A 15,834-nucleotide genomic window follows, 5' to 3' on the forward strand; every position below is an offset into this window, starting at 1 on the left:
TGGGGTTCCCAAACTTTTCACCCCTTTAGGTATGTATTTGTGCTCAGTACAACTTTACAGTACAACTTTGCAATCCTCCAATAAATTGCCCAAATGATCATGCCACATGTGTATGCAGAACTGTGTGTCAGTTGGCTATTTGGCCACGAGGGATGTTACATTGTCCAGAGTCTCTGTGGTTTTCCAGTGTAGGATAATGACAATGATTAGATGCAGGAGCCCAAGCTTTTTTGTTAGTCTCCAGAACATAGCTATTTATTTTCAGATTAATGCAACGTATGAAAGGCTGCACTCCACTGTACATCTGTTCAAATTGTAACAATAAGTTAACTCCGTGCAAAAGCATAAGAGCCACATCTTTAAATACAAGGTATTACTTTCTAGGTTCAAACCCAATTTAAAAAAAAACTGATCCTTGACTTTTAAATATGTAACTCTCTACATAACCAGAATAATGACGGGTTTGGAGAATAGATCAAAACAGATGTTTTCCAAAGGTTGAGAGGATGTGGATACAAGATTAAATGTCAGGTTTAGGAAAGAACCTCATTTTCACCATTGTGCCTATCATCTCCAAACCTAGATGACTTGTGTCAGCACAGGCCAAAGTCTGAACACTGATTCTTCACGATCTGTAAAATTGGGCTTTTCATGATTGATATGTCGCAGTCTTACATTTGTGCATTGGTCAATCAAAGAACATCCCCCTTTGGGTTTTGCTCATGGGGAATGTTATACTGAAGCTAATTCAAGGTATGAGGGGCATTAAATGTTACATCAAGCCCAAATTATATATCTCTGGTGCACTGCAGGTGATGTTTGCTGGATTGCTTTTTTGACAGAACAGTTAAATTTAATGTTAAACTGCAGTGATAAGCTGTCGTGAATGCACAGAAGTTGTTGTGTTTAGTTTCATTCATTTGTAAAAATATAAAAACTTGTGCTAAAAGTATAATATGTTTTAAATTTTTGATGTTTATTCTGCTAGTCTTGTTCTTTGTTTATGTCTAGTATTTCTAGTCTAAAACTGCAAATTTTCTTTCCTGTGGAGTAACTGGTAATTGTTTTGACATTTTCTTGTCTGTTGTTTTCCTACTTTGCTTCCCTAGCTGTCTAACCATGAAAACTTTTTGATTCTTCTTTGCCATACCCTCTTTTATGTTTTCTGCACTCATGGATACTTTTTAGACCACCAAGTTTTTATTTATGTCAATAACTGCAGGCCACCTACAGCTGGAAGGTGACAGAAAATGAACCATACTCTCCATCACTCTCATCAGCCCACAAAGCAAAATTAATGAAAAAAGGCAACATATTTTCTTCTGCAGACAAAACTAGGTAAGAAAAACTTGCTCACTAAAGAAAGCTTCTGTCATTAAGGCGAAGCTGCACTGGTTGGATGAGGCAGCTAAGTGATATTAATCAATAACTCCAATAAAATCACTCGACTCATTAATTGCGTCTGGTTAATCCAATATCTCTAACCCCATATATATTGGCTAGGGCAAGGAGCCTGCTGCCAAGCCAATTCTCTCAGATTATTGCCGTTCAGATTTGGGAGGGGCATATGTATCTGATCATTGCTTGTCGCCTTTAAATTAACAATTCAACAATAACTGAATAGTGCCTTAAATGCACAAAGACATGCCAAGGTGCTTCGCTGAAGTGTAATTAGACAAAATTTGACAAGCAGCCAAAGGAGACAATATAAGCAGAAAATACTGCAAATACTCAGCAGGTCAGGCAGCACCCGTGAAAAGAGAAACCAAGTTAACATTTTAGTTTGGAAACTCTGTCAGAAGGCAAGACGATATCGTGATTAGTTTGGACAAAGGATTGATCTTAAGGAGGCTCTTAAAGAAGGTAAGTGAAGAGGTGTATAGAGGTTTATGGATGGAACTCCAGAGCCCGGTCAGCAATGCTGGGGCAAAAAAAATTTCGTTTACGTGGCGCCATTAGACGTGCCAATTCGCGTTTTCGAGTGTAGTCACTGTTGTAATGTTGGGAATGCAGCAGCCAATTTATCCACAGCAAGCTCCCACAAATAGCAATGTGATGATGACTGGATAATTTGCTCTTTATGATAGTTGATTGGGGGATATATATTGTCAGGACACTGGGAATAACTCCCTTACTCTTCTTCAGACTAGTGGCATGGAATCCAATGCAGAGGGTCTCGGTTTAACGTCTTGTCTGTAGGACAGCACCTCCAACAGTGCAACGCTTCCTCAGTACTGCACTGAAGTGTCATCTAAGACGATTGCACTCAAGCCCTGGAGTGGGACTTGAAACCACAGCCTGACTTCGGAGGCAAGCGCGCTGCCGACTGAACCACAGCTGACACACTGAGGAGATCAGAGTTGAAATATTGACAGTTCCTGGGTAAATGTGGTGTTATAGGGCTTGCATAGGGATGGGCAAAGCCATGAACAGATTTGAATGCAATGTGAGAACTGCAGCCAGTGTAGATCGGTAAGAAAGAACAGGGGTGATCAGTGATGGTGTCCTGATGTAGAATAGGATTTGGACAACAAATTGCTCAAACTAGGGAGGCCAGACAAATGGAAAGCATTGGAAAAATCAAGTATAGAGGTAACAAAAGCATCATCGAAGACTTAAGTGGTAGGCAGATGTTACCGGGATGAGGTAGGCGATCTTTGCAATGGAAGGCATATGGAGTTAGAAGCTCATCTCAGGATGCTGAGGTTGCAAAACCGTATGATTCAAACTCTCGGTGTCTCGGGTGGGGCTGGAGTCAGTGGCAATGGGGTGTTGAGTTTGTTGCAGGGAACAAATTTGACTTCAAACTTCTCATTGTTTAATGCAGGAAATTACAACTCATCCAGGACTACCTTTTTTGTTCATCTTCTAAAGGGATATGATGGGAAATTTTAAATGAGTGAGACATTTTGGAAGAGGAAATGATTCGCAGTGCTAGCTTGCATGATCTTGAGCACAGACCAAAAAAGACAAACTCAGCAAATTTTTAACACCATACCACCTTCGTTGTACTGGGCCAATAACCTGGCATTTCCTACCTAATGCCATTGTGTGTATTGCCCTCATCTGGACCACAAATCAAGCAAATGATTTCTTAATGACACTGTATTAATCATTGAAAATATAGAATGATGCAGAAAGCTGGGAAATTAAATAAAGCAACTTTAATCGTAAAGTTGGAGCCTTGAGTTCATAGAAATGAATTGTCGAGAATCATCCACTTGGCCATAATGTTAGTAGGATAAGGCCAGCCATGATGTATGACTGACCCTGGCTGACTTTTCCAGGTCAATTTAAATAATCCCGCTGGGAATCCCATTTAAGGAACCTTCAGAGCCTTACTGCAATATATCCTGACAGATGAGATCACTGCTGGTAATTGCAGAATTTTATATTTAAAACTACTTCTGTGATTTATTCGGCAGGTCTTTTGGAGTATTTAAAATTTATAGGTCCCTTCACTACCCATAGCATCACAGGATAATGATGAAATGACACCACCTGTGCCCAGCATTTGCCAGAATGCAAATTACATCTCGATGTATTGTTGTGATTTGCATGCCTTTTGAATATCTTACGTTGCCCTGTCAATTCCAGTGAGCAACCTTAGATTGACAGGGTAAGTGTGGAGCTGCAAGCAGCTTCTAATTATATTTCATCATGTTCTACTGGAATGAGGCTGGCTCAACTCCAGTGCAAAATGTAGGCCAGCGTATGGGAATTCCTCCAGTGCTTAAATTCTGAAGAATTTTGATAAGAATTGAAAGCATATTTTAAGAGCCAAAACATCACTGCCTTTTGAGACTTGTTTGCATCACTTGTGACCTCTTGGTTTCATCAAGACTTTTTTAGAACACTGAACTGAGATACATGTATCAGATGCTGATGGTTTGAAGTAATGTAACAAAAATACAATACACGTAAAGCATTTTTTTTGCTGCTAGGCAATTTTGTTGAATTTTGTCTTGCGTATTGAGTATACAGGCCGATGAAATTGCAGTATTACTTCAACAGTTAAAACATTTTCCTGTGCATTAGAGATTTTATTTACTTAAGTTTCCACAAAACAAAGGTTTACGATTTTGCTTACTAGGGTAAGAATTAATTAATTTTTTGATTTTCTTTTTGTTTTGAGCCATATGCTCTATGTATTTCCAATGTGTCCGAAGCCTTAGATTTCCATTTTGGAGAAAACTGCAAGTCCCGTTGAAGAGGCATTATTCCATGTGTGCATGGAGAAATGGAGGTAGTGGTTATAAAAGTTTGTTGGGACCTTCTCGAGGACAATTTCGTTTGGATAATAAATGCTAGCCTTGCCAGTGATGTCCACATTTCACAAACAGATATTTTTAAAAAACTGGTTCCTTTGGCACTTTAGGTACTAAGTGAGTATGGTTAAAGTTAGCTACTATGGCACATAGGCTGTTTAGCCCAACAAGTCCATGCTGGTTCTGTACAGTAATCCTGTCAGTGCATTCTGCCATGCTGTAAAGTTGAGAAAACGTTGCTACGAAATGAGTTACATATGAATTTTCTGAAATGCAACCCTTTAATTGTTTATTTTACTTTTAGGACTTTCCCACCTACTCCAAAAGTGCAGATTTCCCAACAAGCAGGACTTAGTTCTCCACCTAAAATCTCCAAGAAATCATGTAGTTCTAGTTTCTCTGAGTCGCAGCTACTATCATTGGAAGCCATGGAAGCAACTCGGCTGCCCTCTCCTCCAATAAACGGCAGTGCTACCTCATTGGAAAACCATACTTTATCTGGGAAAGGTACTGGTAAGATGTGCACTTCCAAGACCGAACTGGCAGATAAGACCCACAAACACTGCATTGCTAGTTCCGTGGAATCATGGAACAGCAGTGAAAAAACAAAGAAGAAACATAAATCTTTGAAAAGAAATGAAATTTCTTTTTATTCTGAATCATTCAACCAGATGAAGTGCGATGAAGCTGCCAAGACTGATAGTAAACATAAAAAGAAAAAGGAAAAGCGACTTAAGACAGCGGAGAATGATGGTGTTTGTGACCAACTACAGGTAGGTTATTGGACCTTCCACGGTTGAATCAATATATTAATTTCATGGCCATTAATGGAACAGAATGAGAGGATGTTCTTTTCATAGAGTTTTCCTGTTACACCTCTAACCCGGCTAATCCTTCCCTCTTCGGATGAGTCAGAATGATGAATGTGATGGTCAACCTGCTTCAATGATTATTTGCCCATGGGCCAGGCATTAAATATCTAGGCATGAGCAGTTTGATTTCCCTTAGTCCCTTTGTGGAAAATGGATGGAACTGAAATAAGGAGGTGCATGAACTGTCTCCCTGCCCCACCACCCTCTCCCATCCCCATCCCATATTTTTATTTTGGTGTGGGCTATGCCCAAACATCCTCTCCCTCTTTCCAGCAGCCCTCCACTATTCTCCCCCTGCCCACCTTAAAATAAAAAAAAATTGGATGGTTTTTGCCTCCCAGTTTCTTGAGACCTAAGTGACCTATAAGAGCGATTTGGTATTTCAACCTTGCGCCTGCTTCCTTGCAGTGTTAATCCGCAGCAGTGAATGATTTGAAGTGTGATACCTTCTCATATCAATGCTGATTAGGAAAGTGGCCCAAACAAGTTTAGAATTCAGATGTGAAACGTACCGTATTACAGCAGTGTGGATCAATATTGTCAGTTATTCAGCCTACTGGGTGCAGTTTTACTGCACAGCTGAAAAGAATTTTATTGGTATCTGGAGTGCTAGTATATAATTAATACAGGTTACAACAGGAAGTTTAAATAATATCTTGAACTAATTTTATATATCAACTTTACATATGAGGTTGCTGTTAATTGTATATTATTTGTATTTAATTGTATGCAGATGGTGGGCATTAACTGGGGATTCACTTGTGCTCCTATAAATAGGAGCAGTCTGAAACTGGCTGTTTATACTGTATCTTGGTAAATAAATGCTTATAAAAGTGTGTTGAGATTGACTGCAGTTCTGTCCTTCACCACCTGGTTTTCTGTGTGTTAAATTGACTTTATAAAGTTGGTGTTCAAGATAAGTAAGAAATATGCCAAGTGGTCAAATCTGTCACATTCTCATCACAGATTTTTTTTGACAAAATGATTCAGTGAAACAGTTACTAAAGCTGGATGATGTGTTGCAGGAGGAATCTGTCAAGAGGAGCATTTCAGCAGGAGAGTTGATCCCAAAAAAAATTAAGAAGAAAAGGAAGAAGCATGAAAAATGTGGGAAAGTGACTGATGAAAAGCACATTGCTGAGTCTGCTGTGGAAAAGTACATATTTTTCTAGTTTGGAGGTTCATTTTGATTTGGTGGAGTCATGGTTGTTAATGTGCTCATTTCTCTCTCCCCCTCAGTTATTGATCCTTTTAGCTTTGGAATACTCAAGTTCAACATACTTGTGTAAAATCCCTCTGATTTTGCTGAATCCCAGAAGTGTTTAAATATCTTGGTGTCATTTGCAAATTTAGCTGCCTTCACTCCCCTAAGTCATTGATATAAATTGTAAAAAGTTGAGACCCCAGCACAGACCCCTGCGGGACTCCACTTGTCACATCCTGCCAATCAGAAAAAGACCCATTTATGCATACTCTGGCTGGCTGGCAGGAAACAGTCTTCTATGCATGCTAATATATTACCCCCTACGCCGTGAGCTCTTATTTTCTGCAATAACCTATGATGTGGCATCTTATCAAATACCTTCTGGAAATCCAAGTGCAACATGTCTACAGGCCCCCCTTTATCCACAGTGCATGTTACTCCCTCAAAGAACTCCAATAAACTAGTTGTAATTTCACCAAGTTCCCCTCTCCCTTCCACCACCTATTTATAGTTAATACTGGAATGTTTTTTGTATCCTCTGTAGTGAAGACAGAAGCAAAATATTTGTTCATTTTATCTGCCATTTCCTTATCAACTATTAATTCCCCACTGTCACTCTAGAGGACCAACACTCACTTTACTTACCCTTTTTCTTTTTAAATACCTGTAGAAACTCCCTTGCTATCCGTTTTTGCATTTCTAGCTAGCTTCCTCTCATACTCTAATTCCTTTCTCCTGATTAACCTTTTAGTCATTCTCTGCTGTAATTTATATTCTGACCAATAATCTAACTTGCAGTTTCCTTAAATTTGATGTTTTCCTCAACTTCTTTAGTTAATCATAGATGCTGGGCCCTTCCCCTTAGAACTTTATTTATATACTAAGAATACACTTATTTTGAGTATTCGGAAATGTCTCCTGAAATGTCTGCCACTGCTTCTCCATTGATCTATTACCTAGCCTAATATCCCAGCTCACTTCAGCTAGTTCAGCTTTCATGCCCGCATAGTTGCCCTTAAGTTTATGGTGCTATTATGGTGCCATCACTTCTCGTAATGACAGAAAATTGTTATCGAAACTGTACTGTTTTATTCATCGCTCCAGAAAATTTACATGGGTATTTTCTGCAGTCCCCAACTTCACAAAAATAGGTATTTGACATGTGGAATTTTTCATCCCACATGCCATGCTGTATCAGAAAATATCTGATGCAGACTGTAGTTTTGCAGTGATCAGGAGTGGAATCCAAAGCCAGCTGACTTGTCCTACCGGAGGCCACTAACTTGGTACTACTTGAGGATCAGACATTTGGATTTGTTTGTGCATCTCCACTGTTGATTGGGTAAATTCCCTGAAGCTCTGGGGACCCCAGAGAGTCCCCAGCTTGTAGAAAATCTGAAGAGCTTTTAATGATACTCAACACGATGGAATTTGAGCAGTGAAACTCATCGGATCTGCACAAGGGGGTTTCTTGTGAAAGAATAGTTCTTATAAATTCATAAAAGATTTTTAAAGCACAGTTCTGTGTTTAATTATAATGGAAAATCTTTGCATTAATCCCTATCACTCTTCAGTTGTTCAGAACGGAATGAAATGCAGGGTGAAGAAGAACTGGAAAAGCCTAAAGAATTGGAACCGAGAGAGAAAGAGGTCAAAGACAGCAAAAAAAGCGAGAAAAAACGCAGGAAACGAAAGAGAAGCACGAGTTTAGATGAATGTGCAAGTTCTGATTCTCCAGTGGATCAGTCGACTGAAACCAAAAACAAAAGTCAGCAAGGTACAGTATTTTATTGTAGTTTTGGATCTTTTAAACCATCTGTCAAAAAGGAACAGGTTACTGTGTTGGTAAAAAAGCAAGATTTAGACTTTGCCATAAATTCTTACCTGCCAACTGAATTTCACGTTTGCTTTTGTAGCTATTGTTTTACAAGACTATTTGCATGCAGTGCAGTTGCCATGTGGCTATCTTGCAATGAAAGCCATCTATTATGCTTTTCTTGACTGCAAACATAAATGTCATAACCATAATTCTGGACTAGGTAACTGTTCATCCAGGAAGATTACTTGTCCCTTTGAAGTAGTTTGGTGCAGGGACTTGAAATCCAGCCCTTTCTGCAGTGTTCTACAATCCAGCATGTATCCTCTGTCATAGCATTCCTCTTGTAGGGACCTATTGCATTGTGTAATATTTTTCTCAATGCCTTGTTCTACGGCCAAAATATTTCAATTGAAGCCATAAATTGCAGCGTAAAAATACCATTTCTGAATCCAAGAAACCATATACTATCAGAATATTAAAAAATAGAAACAGAAGTAAACTGTACAACCCCTCAAGCCTGTTCCTCTATTCAATGACATCATGACTGATCTGCTGTAACTCCACTTTCTTACTCTATCTCCACATCTCATAATTGCCTTGGTGTTGAAAATCTAGTGATCTCCGTTTGAATACATTCATTGACTAAGCAGCCACAACCCCGAGGTAGAGAATTTCAAGCATTCGTCACCTCGGATTGAATAAATTTCTCCTCTTAATCCTAAATGGCCAAGCCCTTTATCCTGAGATTATGATCCCTAGTGTCCGACTCTCTGCCTGAAAGAAAGAAAGAGGCTTGAATTTATATAGTACCTTTTTATGATCACTGAATAACTCAAAAGTGCATTACAGCCAATGAAACACTTTTTTGAAGTGTAGTCACTGATGTAAAAAATGCAGCAGCCAATTTGTACACAGTAAGCACCCACAAACAGCAATGTGACAATCGCTAGATAATCTGTGTTTTGTGATGTTGATTTGAGAGAGAAATATTGGCCAGGATAACTCCCCTGATTTTGTTTGAAATCGTGCTGTGGAATCTTTTCTGCCTACCTGAGAGGGAAGATGGGCATTGGTTTAACACCTTATCTGAAAGACAGCGGCTCCAACAGTGCAGCACTGTCTTGGTATTGGAGTGTCAACCAAGATTTTTGTGTCTAAGTCCCAGAGTGGGACTTGAGCCTACAACATTCTGACTCTGGTGAGAGTGAGAGTGCTACCAACTGAGCCTGGGGAATGCCTCTCAGCATTTTCCTGGCAAGCTCTGTAAAAATTGAAATGCATAACATATGAGGTCAACTCTCATTCTTAACTTCCAGAGAATATTGGCGCATTTCACTCAATCTCTCCACGTAGGGCAACCCTCTCACTCGATGGTTCATAACCAGTGTTTGAATTCTGATGATGGTCCTATTCCCAACTTCTGGAGCATTACGGTTGACTTAAGTCAACATCATTTGACCCCACAAAGGGAGTTTTGTTCCTTCGAAAAGCTCAGGCCAAATTTCATTGAGGCCAGTCTATCTGAGTAGAATATGGGCTGTGGTATGGAATTCCTTGAGACTATATTTGCTTTCCCTATTTATGAAAGACATTTCATCTTTAACATCTGAAGCTACAGCAAGAACTTAGGCTTCACTGCGATGGGCTCCATCAATTGATTCTCAGGCTAGGCAGACTCAAATCTTATTCTAAGCATGTCTATCAGATAAACCAAAGAGTTTTATTAATTCATAACTGAGTCTTTGTGCCTCATCTGGCAGGAGGCCAGAGCAGATCTTTGCAGATGATTCATACTCTCATGATTGGAGGATGTGGGATACTCCTTCAGGCCAACTGATAAGGAATTCATTATGGGTTTGAACTGTTTTTGTTGTCCTCCCTTCAATCCTTTTTTTTTGTGTATAAAAAAAAACAAAAAAAATTCTGTAGCCTTCCCACTTGGATTTATTTGTTTATCCAGCTCTGTTGGAAATGCTGTAGAGATGAGTTCACACACGGCCAGAGGCTGTTTCATGGCCATTCCTTCAGTAGCACTGATACCTGTAATCCTACCTTTCCTTCCCTGTTCTAGATGGCCATAAAAATTATGGGAATAATTTCTTTTAGGTAAATCCTGATTCTGGTAAAACTGCCATTTAGATTTTGGTTGTCTGGGTGTGGAGATGCTCACAACAAAGTTGTAGCCACAGGTTACAGCAGAGCTTGGCACAAATCAAATAATCTTGCAAAAGAAAAAAGTACTGACTCAGTGCTCTTGTATGCTATTCTCTGTTCAAGTTCCAGTGTTCATATGGGACAGCCAGGTAACAGAAGGGTATAAACGATCGCAAAATCACTCTGGTGAGGATGGACCTGTCATGCCCATTGCAAGCTTAGCCTGGGATGGGAAGAAACAATCTAATGTTATTCAAGAGCTTTTGAAACATTCAAACAACAAGGCTTATGGAACTGAAGGTAGGGAAAATAAATATTAAGTTAAAGCTATTTTATTGCTTTTGAAGTCTTCTCTCTTAGCTAAATTTACAATATTGCTACAAGCGAGTGACAACTGTAAGGATGTGTTGAAGTCTCAGTGAAATACTATATACACTGCCAATGTTTTGTTAATTCGACGCTTCTTGCAAACCTGCTATTGAGGGATCTTCATTAAAGCTATGGTCTAGAAGTTGCTTTCTCTTTTCACCTACCCTGCCAACCCCACACCAAGAGACAGAAACAGAGTTAACGTTTCGAGTTCATATAACTCTTCAGAGCTAAAGAGAAGTAGAATTGTGATGAAATTTATTTTGTTTAATGTGGGGTGGAGCAGGTGAAGCTGGATAGAAGGCCAGCGATAGGTGGGGACAAAGGCGAGATCGACAAAGATGTCATGAACTAAATGACAAGGGGTGTGATAACAGTAGTGGTAAGGGCTAAAAAAGGTGCCTGATAGTGGTGTAAAGGTAAGAAAGCAGAATGTGATAATAGCAGAACAAGGGTAAGCATTGTGTGAAAGAACAACATGGAACATGTTACAGATGGTCCTTTTGGGGATGGGGTGGGGGGAGGGGGTGTTGGCGGGGAAAAAAGGATAGAGAATGGGATAGAAGGGGGGATAAAAAAGGGATAAAACAAAGAATAAAAATAAAAAATGGATTTAAAAAAAATGTAGAAAAAAAGGAGATTAAAAATGGGGTGAGGATAAAGGAGAGAGTCCATGGCCTGAAATTGTTGAACTCTGTTAAGCCCAGAAGGCTGTAAAGTATCTAATTGAACTTTTTATCCACTTATTTTTACTTTTGTTCGTTTGTTCATATTTATGCAAGAGAAAAATGCTTTGCAGGTGATTGAGACAGTTACATGTCCACTACTAGGTACATTTTTTCTGTAAGTCTTAATTGATAGACATGCCTTGAGAATATTTATTTAGTGCTGACATTCCTCCCATTGATCTGTAGCATTTTTAAATGCTGAAATCAAAATGATCAATCTCTTCAATGAAATGTTAAGGTTTTTTAAAAGATATCGCCTTCTACATTTCTGAACCATGTTCCTCCTTTGCTTAGTGCTGACTTGGGATGGGGCAGTGTCAGCTGTCAGTGAAGATGCTGTATGTGATACAAAACAGGCAGAATATGAACATGTAGTTGACGAATGGGATGAAGAGTTCGACAAGGGGAAGGTAAGAGGTTATTTTGAGTATTTGTCTTTACATAGCTGAATTCGAGTACATAGTTCCATTGGAATTTCATAATACTGTATATAGGTTAAATGTTTGTGACTTCTGACTTCATCTAATCCATCCAGGGTGCAGAACCCCTGACCTGGGGGCTGAATTTGGCTTGAGGAGTAGCTCCTGATATTTAAAAAAAAAAAAATGAATGCTGCAAACAATTCGACCCATAGAAACAGCTGATCTTTTGGTAGGGAATGAGAGGGAATGCAGTAGGCACACACTAAAACTGTTGCTCCCTGCAGTAACCCTTTTACCCCTTCAATCGGAGCCTGTGATGTCATGGAATACTGAAGCAAGTGTTCCAGAGGGGAGGTGAGCTCATGGTGCTCATCTTCGTGTAGCTCTCTGCTGGCAGTGGGAGAGATGAGGTTGCACTTGGGGTTTGGACATTTCATTCAGGAGCAATCCAAAACCTCTTAAAAAGGTTTACACACCACTGCTGAGCCTGTGTCCAGCAGCACCCTCCTAATAGACAATAGAAGATCACAACCAGGAGTTGTCAGACCCAATCCTGAAGTGGGTCAGAGCCATCTCAAACCTTCTCTACCAGGATTGTTACAAGTTCTGATCTTCCCTACTATTGGTACTGTTTGCAATGCTTGGATATTTGTTGGCAATGGGATGCAGTGCAGTAAGAATTTGAATGTAAATTTCCATGTGTGTGGTCCAATAAGGCGACTCTGGAGGTTGATTTGTAGATTTAGAGATAATGATGGTTGTACAAAAGGAATTAGTCATGTGTGGGTCACAGCTGACATCAGGATTTTGTACTTCCAGGTTAAAAAATTTAAGAAATTTAAAAGAGAGAGGAGAAGAAGTTTTAATGCTTTCCAGAAAATGCAGAACAGAAGGAATTTTTGGTCTACTACTCATTCAGGAAAGTTTTCCAGGTTTTAAAAGTGTAAGTATTATCATGTAGTGATGCTGCTTCTCCACACTTTTCTTTCACCTGTAATAAAACTGTTAATGGAACATTGTTCCAGTGGTAATCAATGTTACCATCAGTGATTTACAGCCCAGTGAAGCAAGTCCATTTTTGGATTAAAGCTCCTTCGTTATAGCCTCAACAGTGTCTGGGTAAACCTGAACATGTTCAACGTTTGCCCATATTCTAGCACAACAAATCTCATTTGCATATCACCCCTGTGCTCCGTTGGATGTTGGCTCCCAGTTTGACAACGCTTCTGTTTCAAACTTCTCATCCATGTTTCTAAATCCCACCATGGGATCGCCCTTCCTTGCCTCTGAAATGACCTCCAGCCCTAAAGCCCTCCCAAGATCCTCCAATTCACACCGCTTCTGCATCCCGCTTTCTATCGCTCCACCATTAGCGACTGTGCCTTTGACTGTCTAGGCCCTAAATGCAAAATCCATCCCTTAACCTCTTTGCTTCTCCATCTCTTTCTTCTCCTCTAAACTGCTTCTTAAAACCTAGACGGGGACAGAATTTTGCCCTTGACGTGCGAGATCGGTGAGGGCAGTCGGAAATCCGACCACCGTCCACGATCCACAATGCGCCGCGATTTTAACACGGGCAGGCCAATTAAGGCCCACCCAGTGTGATACGTGAGCAGCAGCGCTGAGCGCTGCCTGTGTGGGCAGGGGGTGGAGTGCGAGCCAGCCTAGTGCACGGAAGAGCACTGAGTAATCTCCCTGAGGCACATGAGCAGGGACGTGTTTTTAAATTAAAAATTAAAGTTTTTATTTCATTGGTATTTGCTTTTGGAAACTTCATCCCGCTCGTGGATGAAGTTTCCAAAAAAAATTGCAAAGGCCACTTGGCCTTTTTGCATGCCCGTCAAACTTCAGGTTCAAAGGGCAGTGAAAAATTCAGGACAACTGATTGCTTCACGGCCTTAGTAGGCCTTTTAATTGTCGGTGGGCGCACTGCCAGCTCTGGCAAGCACCAGCCAGCCGAACTATCTCGTTGACGTCGACACGCTCGGCCGACTTCAACGCCTCTCGTTTCACACTTGGTCGGGCGCACGCCCACCCACCGAGCTAAAAATTCTGGCCCAAGTTATCGGTTGCCTTTCCTAATCTTATGTGGCTTGGTGTCAAATTTGTTCTTCACTAGTATGAATTATACCACTTCCCATAGAGTTGTTTTTGTGGCTCTGAATAATTGTGGGTCAACTTAGTCCTATGGAGTGTACCAGGTAATGGATTGAAGTTGTCCAAAGTAATTGCACAGAATTGCGAGCCCATAGAGGAAAAGTGTATTCAAATCCAGGGGTGCAAGTGAAAGAGTATTTGCACCATTCAAGCCCTCTCCCCAGAAGTTGATTTCCATGACAACAATGTGGCTTTCTCCTCCCCAGGCAATGGTGCAAGCATGGGAGTGTGTCCCACTCCCAATCCTTGTGCAATCGGTTGTGCCTCCTCTACTCTGTTCTCTTCCCCTTTCTTTGCATCATCTCCCCCTGACCCCCACCCCCCCAATCCTACTCCACCCAAATTCAAAATCCAGGATTTGCTCTTGAAGTTGCTCTTTAAGTCTTTTCCCAACATGATTGCTCTTATTCTAGGCCAGGTTGTTCTTAATGTTTTATTGTAAAATTCTACAATATTTATTATTTGAAATTGAGTGTTTATGTTGTGGATTTCCTTTCATTTATAAATTGTTTGCAAGGCAGTCAGTTTAATGCTTAAATTCCAGATGCCTGTGTGGTCATTTTTTGCACATTTATTAATTTTCAGATAAAAATTAAAAATCGCTTTCTTCTTTTCTATTAGGTATAAATTAACAGCAAATATTATATAATTATTTTCAAATTCGTATGTTTTTGCAATTTTTGTTCAGTTTGTTAAAACCAGATCAGATCTCAATAACTCAGTTACATTATTTTTGTATTTAAAATATTTGTGATGAAATGAGAGATGATTAATTTTTTAACCATCTAAGTTGCTTTTTCATGCTAACTACAAAGCTTCAGAAGAGTGCATATTGCACAATGTAGTTAAATTGGAATAGTTAACAAGGGAAAATGTGTATAGAATATTACCAAAGTAAATTGTTTCAAATTAACACACACATGTTTATATCCTTAATAATTTCACTTACTTTTGCAGTGGTAAACGACTTCAGTTAATTGAAGAAGCCCACAGGAAGAAGAGGCGCTGAAAGCTGTTTAGCAATACAGACCCATGTTCAGTGTCTTTGTTTTTGGTTTGAACATCAAGACTGATGCTGAAGCAGTTCATGTTGGCTGCAAACCCAAATTAAGATGTTTGGAGGAGAGGTTCAATCGTATTAACAGAGCTGTGTAACATGAAATTAAACCAACCATGAACTGAGGGTCTGCAGTTGAGTCTGGATTAAATGCCTACAAGTTTATGAAACTTAACGTCCAATCAAAAGCAAAAACTGGATTCAGAACTCCATGGAAATGCAGTGTGTTAGATTGTTTCTGGTTTATGCGACAATATGCAGAATCGCATTGCCACTATGTTCATTTTCTCTTGCCCTTGGAGGTATGAAAACGGAAGTCCTATATTTCATTGTAGCAGCTAGTCATGATATTCAGTGGAAACATGTTGGCCAAAGGTTGTGTGTGCATTTTTACCAGTTCGTTGGTCATTGAAAAATGTCCCATTTTGTTATAGATATGTTCAGATTCATCTGATGATCAAATTGAGGTAATAAGCCAAGACCCTGCTTTTTGGAAGTTCTGCACTGTTAGCCGTTTCTATTAACTCGCATTTTTGCAAATTATGTTTACTTGAATAGTTTTATTTACAGCATAAAATGTAGGCATTGGTTTTTTTTTTTGAATTCCATTGCTTGCACTGAACTACATTTCTCACTAGCTGCCAATTTTTTCTACCTGCTTTTCCCGATTTCCCTTTTGCTTAATGAGTGAAGGAAAAATATATTTACCCTCTTTTGTCCTTTTGGGATAACTGATTTTTGGATTCATTGATAATGTACCATTCTTTAACCATACAAAATACTT

General features: G+C 39.6%; 1 protein-coding gene across 1 annotated transcript in view; it reads left to right on the forward strand.

Annotated features, from left to right (window-relative positions):
• The window catches only part of usp36 (ubiquitin specific peptidase 36), a 62,964-nt gene extending 47,788 nt beyond the window's left edge, over nucleotides 1-15,176 (forward strand). Inside the window, exons 14-21 of the mRNA XM_078571140.1 lie at nucleotides 1,223-1,338; nucleotides 4,573-5,041; nucleotides 6,166-6,296; nucleotides 7,919-8,121; nucleotides 10,441-10,617; nucleotides 11,709-11,824; nucleotides 12,656-12,779; nucleotides 14,951-15,176. Coding sequence (XP_078427266.1) covers nucleotides 1,223-1,338; nucleotides 4,573-5,041; nucleotides 6,166-6,296; nucleotides 7,919-8,121; nucleotides 10,441-10,617; nucleotides 11,709-11,824; nucleotides 12,656-12,775 — 1,332 coding nt within the window. The 3' untranslated portion in view covers nucleotides 12,776-12,779; nucleotides 14,951-15,176. The remainder of the gene's footprint in view (nucleotides 1-1,222; nucleotides 1,339-4,572; nucleotides 5,042-6,165; nucleotides 6,297-7,918; nucleotides 8,122-10,440; nucleotides 10,618-11,708; nucleotides 11,825-12,655; nucleotides 12,780-14,950) is intronic.
• The last annotated feature ends 658 nt before the right edge of the window (nucleotides 15,177-15,834 follow it).

Source organism: Cetorhinus maximus, chromosome 24, assembly GCF_964194155.1.
Source record: "Cetorhinus maximus chromosome 24, sCetMax3.hap1.1, whole genome shotgun sequence".
In the NCBI taxonomy this organism is placed as follows: Eukaryota; Metazoa; Chordata; class Chondrichthyes; order Lamniformes; family Cetorhinidae; genus Cetorhinus; species Cetorhinus maximus.